At 40.4% G+C, this 4,716-nt stretch overlaps 1 protein-coding gene across 1 annotated transcript in view; it reads right to left on the minus strand.

The window, feature by feature from the left end:
• Positions 1–1,465: 1,465 nt before the first annotated feature.
• Positions 1,466–4,716, minus strand: part of LOC107564068 (uncharacterized) — a 5,818-nt gene continuing 2,567 nt past the window's right edge. The window contains exons 4-9 of the mRNA XM_016249065.1: positions 4,026–4,619; positions 3,681–3,884; positions 3,032–3,556; positions 2,842–2,906; positions 2,454–2,707; positions 1,466–1,767 (exon numbers count right to left, since the gene is read on the minus strand). Of these exons, the coding sequence (XP_016104551.1) occupies positions 1,518–1,767; positions 2,454–2,707; positions 2,842–2,906; positions 3,032–3,556; positions 3,681–3,884; positions 4,026–4,619 (1,892 nt within the window). The 3' untranslated portion in view covers positions 1,466–1,517. The remainder of the gene's footprint in view (positions 1,768–2,453; positions 2,708–2,841; positions 2,907–3,031; positions 3,557–3,680; positions 3,885–4,025; positions 4,620–4,716) is intronic.

Consider the following 4,716-nt stretch of genomic DNA (forward strand, 5'->3'; position numbering starts at 1 on the left):
GCTAACTGACACTTTTTTTTTACAGTATAAAAAATTATATTTTCTGCCTTATTCTGAATGTCCCTGTTTTTATTGTGTGTTTTACGGTTACGTAATACTGGAATGCTTTTTTATTTTTTTGCAACTACAAATATAGTGAGAATACAAATAGGCACAAAAACAATGTGAGTGCAAAGATGACCCCTTTTTATTTCCAAATATAACATCAATAAAAACATTTAGAACAGCAGTACAATTTGACACATCAACCTAAAAAAGAAGTGCTAATTGACAGCCTTTTTTACAGTATAGAAATTATATAATATATTTTCTGCCTTATTTTGACTGTCCCTGTTTTTATTTTGTGATTTACAGTTATGTAATAATACTGGAAGACTTTTAAAAAAATGTGTTTATAGGTACAAATATTGTGAGAATACAAATAACAATAGTGCACAATAACAATAGTGTGAGGACAAAGATTAACAACCCTGTTAATCTGCATATATTTTTAAAGTCAATAAAACATTTAGCACAGTAATGCAATTTTGACACATCAATTTAAAATAATAAATAGTAAACCAAAACAAATGTTTACCACAGTAGTACAATTTTGACATATCAGCCTAAAAAATATAATAAATATCAAACCAAAACAAACATTTGCAGTACAATTTTGACAGCCTAAAAAAAAAAATTACTTAGGACCATGTGATATTTCAGTTTTTCTTTTTTAATAAATCTGCAAAAATGTCAACAATTCTGTGTTTTTCTGTCAATATGGGGTGCTGTGTGTACATTAATGAGGAAAAAAAATTTACTTAAATGATTTTAGCAAATGGCTGCAATATAACAAAGAGTGAAAAATGTAAGGGGGTCTGAATACTTACCGTACCCACTGTATATATAAAAATGAAATATGAAATATAAAATATTTTCCCAACAGAGGCATGCAGCAGAGGAAACACACAGAGTTATTATAAATTTTAGAGACAGCTGTCATTGTTGGAGAGTTGTAAATTGCTCTATAAAGCAAACATTAACCAAATAAATACATAAAAATAACATGTGCTGAAAGAACAATTTTAAGAAGCTGGAGGGTTGCCATTTCCTGTTTTTTTCCCCTATAACCTCGTTCCTTCAGCACAGCCCTCCATTCATCATATGATTGAGTCTCAGACTCTTTACAGAACCAGTTGCCAAAGTACTGAAGATGTGATGGTGGCTATCTCTCTTTGTTACAGGACTATCACCATCAGCACTGGCGCCCCCCAGGGATGTGTACTCTCCCCACTGCTCTTCTCTCTCTACACGAATGACTGCACCTCTAAAGACCCCTCTGTCAAGCTCCTGAAGTTCGCAGACGACACTACAGTCATCGGCCTCATCAAGGATGAGACGAGTCTGCTTACAGACAGGAGGTTAAAGAGCTGGCTGTCTGGTGCAGTCTTAACAATCTGGAGCTTAACTTACTTGGACCCTCTGTGTAGCCCTTAGCTGCTTTAAGTTTAGGCTTAGCGGTAACAATGCTAATTTACTCACCATTGTGTGACTGTTGCTGCGTTCACTTCTGGGAGCTGGATGGTGGTCTCGCTCATCACCTTAGCATTGGTGAGGATGCACTCTCGGATGTGCTTGTAAGCACGTGCTACCATAGTGAAGCGGGACACCCTCACTCCATCACAGCGCACCGCGTTTGGGTAGAGAGCACAGAGCCTTGTGAAGATGGCCTCCACCACTCGGTTGCAGTCAGGCCACTGTGCAGGACTATGAGCCCCAACGAAACACCTGCAAATTACAACAGAATACATATTATTATATCTTATTTTTATTTTCCCTTTCCTATTCTGTCTGTTTTGCTTTGTGTTGTCTAGATGTTAATTTATAATATTTGCGCATAGTTATGTTGTCTTTCTTTGTTTTCTAGGTCGATGTTGAAATGTCATATCAATAAATTAGGTCTCTACTGGGTTACTGTGTTGTGGAATTATTACAGGTTGATACGGTGTCGTTAGTCAGCCTGTCGGGGATTTTTCACAATAATGACTGCACATTGTCCCGCTTATTACACGGCTACTTACTAAAGTACAGTAAAAGTCAAATTATTTGACTCAACATATTGATACAAAATGATTTTACTGATTAAGAAATGATTGCCTTGCTTCTGCTAAATAAAATATTCCAATGTACGGTTGGAACTGTGTCCATAGCAATGTAACTTACTTAGCAACCTAACATATAGTCAGCATTAAACGTAAATCACAACTAATAATTTATGTTATAACCAGGCTAAGTTTGAACTTAACAGGCTGCAGGAAGATCAGCTAGTCATGAAGGCATCAGGTTTTAATCATTTTACTAGAAATCCTTACTAAACAAATAAAGCTATAGGTGATATTTCAGCCAGTTTCAGTTATATTATATATATTTTATACAAAACTTTTTAGACCCTGTGTTTACTAAACGTAACATACCTTTTCCACACCTGCACACCTGGGGCCACAATCTTCTTAGTGGCCCTGAATCGTCCCTGTTTTAGGGTGGTTTGGTGACGTGGTGGGTAAATGGTCTTCTTCTTGTCATACTCCCCCAATGCCTGCCATAGAGTGATGATCTTGAAGCACTCTTCTCCAGTCAAGGCCAGACGGTGATCTCTGAGGCTAACCAAAAACTCTGCCAAGTCCTGCACAGCTCCATACCCCTCAATATTATCGGGTCCAACAGAATCCTAAAATGAAAGATAATTTAGGAACTTTTGATAGCAGCAATGAATACAAATATTCACATGAAAGCACAGCCAACATAACCCAGATTTTGTTTACACACATGTAAATGTACGTAAAAAAGAAACTGGGCCCTTACATCATGTGAAGTGTTCTCTTCCGATGTTGGAAGATCCGTTTCTGCAGATAATCTGTCCACTGGGACTACATCACAAAGGTAAATATTTATTTTAAATTTGTATTTATGTCTTTCAATGTGATAAATAAACATTTAGAGTTAGTGTGACAACAAATACCGAAACCTTTATGAATACTTTGGTAAAACTCACAGCTATGTGCTCCAGGAGAGAGTGCTGGCTTTGATTGAGTGTGCGGTGAGCTGGTGACAGGAGATGTCACTGGTGATGGAGGGACCACAGACAGTGATGACGTGGAGCTGGTGACAGGAGATGTCACTGGTGATGGAGGGACCACAGACAGTGATGACGTGGAGCTGGTGACAGGAGATGTCACTGGTGATGGAGGGACCACAGACAGTGATGACGTGGAGCTGGTGACAGGAGATGTCACTGGTGATGGAGGGACTACAGACAGGGATGACGTGGAGCTGGTTGCTGGAGGGGTTAAAGATGATGCTGCAGATGCTGCAGACACTGATGCTTGTGAAGAGGCAGCAGGTGTCCGTTCAGTGTCAAAGGTGGGGACAGTGATGTCCTGAAACTCCTCAAGTTCAGCATAACCTTCATCCACCTCTATACCAACCTCAGTGGTCTCTGACTCTTCAATGGCCAACTTGTAGTCCTGCAGAACTTTACCAGTTTGCTGGTAAAGATATTCCACACCAATAAGCTCACCTTTAAAATAGTAAAACAATGACAATTAGATAATATACCATGATATTATATTATAACTCAGTGGTTAAATGGTGTGTCTGAACTTGAATGAAATTGTCACCAAAAACAAAAAATAGTTATCTACCAGTGTACTTTCTTGGCCCAACATAAGGGATGATTTTCATGCCCATAAGCTCCTCTGCAAGAGTATTGACAGCATGACGCAGAAGATGATTGTAGGAATGTAGCTGCTGCTCATCAGTTGTTGCTGCCACAGCCCGGTCCTCATTCCACCTTGCAAGTCCATCCAAAAGATACGCCTGAAAGAAGGTGTCACTTGCCAGCGTGCCTGTAAATTAAAAAAACAAAACAAAAAAATTACGCACAAAAATTTCATATAAATACACAAATAGCTGTTCTTGCAATTCTCATAATTATTTCAATATAAAGCAAATCTTATTTTAATAATTCAGTTAAATCATTTATTAACCTGGGATGAATCTGTTAAGGTGCAGGTGAAATGACTCAAGCGAAGTGGAACCTCTGGCACAGCGGTAGGTTGGCAGACGGTGCCCTCCCTTCAATAAGGTACCCGTCTGCATGTAGAGCTGCACACCGACAGGATCCTGGATGCAGGCCACGTGCTTCCGCTGGGACTTTAAAATCTCTCTCATCCGGGCTGAGTTTATTAGTGGGACTCCCAGAGTGTCACGACCAGCATCTCCATCGAAGGCCTGAATATGGCTCTCAATAAGCGCCAGGGTCTCTTTGGTCCCGCGAGTGGTTCTCCTGCAATGTAGTGCTAGCTCGCTACGACTGATACAGCGCAGCACATCAGCCTCGGATGATGGTTTCCCGTCAGCTTCTAGCTCTGCATGCTTCGCCGTCTTCAGGGCCGTCAGGTCGAGCTGGTCCCACATGAAAATACAGTGGCTGAGGCCACTCATAAATGTGGCATACAACTGGTGAGAGTCGGTGGTGCAACCCACAGCAAACCTCCGCATGAAGTGCCATACATCTAACCGGATGGTCATTTGCTCCCACTCTTCAAACATCCTCCTCAAAAGAGTGTTGCCACAGCAGTCTCGGTCGACATACAGTACTTCGGGAGGAGCCACCCTGGCCACCCTGTATCACTTGATAAGGCCTTCAATCATTGGCCCGAGACCAAATCCTTCACT

The sequence above is a fragment of the Sinocyclocheilus grahami genome, unplaced genomic scaffold (assembly GCF_001515645.1).
Source record: "Sinocyclocheilus grahami isolate Dianchi unplaced genomic scaffold, SAMN03320097.WGS_v1.1 scaffold907.1, whole genome shotgun sequence".
In the NCBI taxonomy this organism is placed as follows: domain Eukaryota; kingdom Metazoa; phylum Chordata; class Actinopteri; order Cypriniformes; family Cyprinidae; genus Sinocyclocheilus; species Sinocyclocheilus grahami.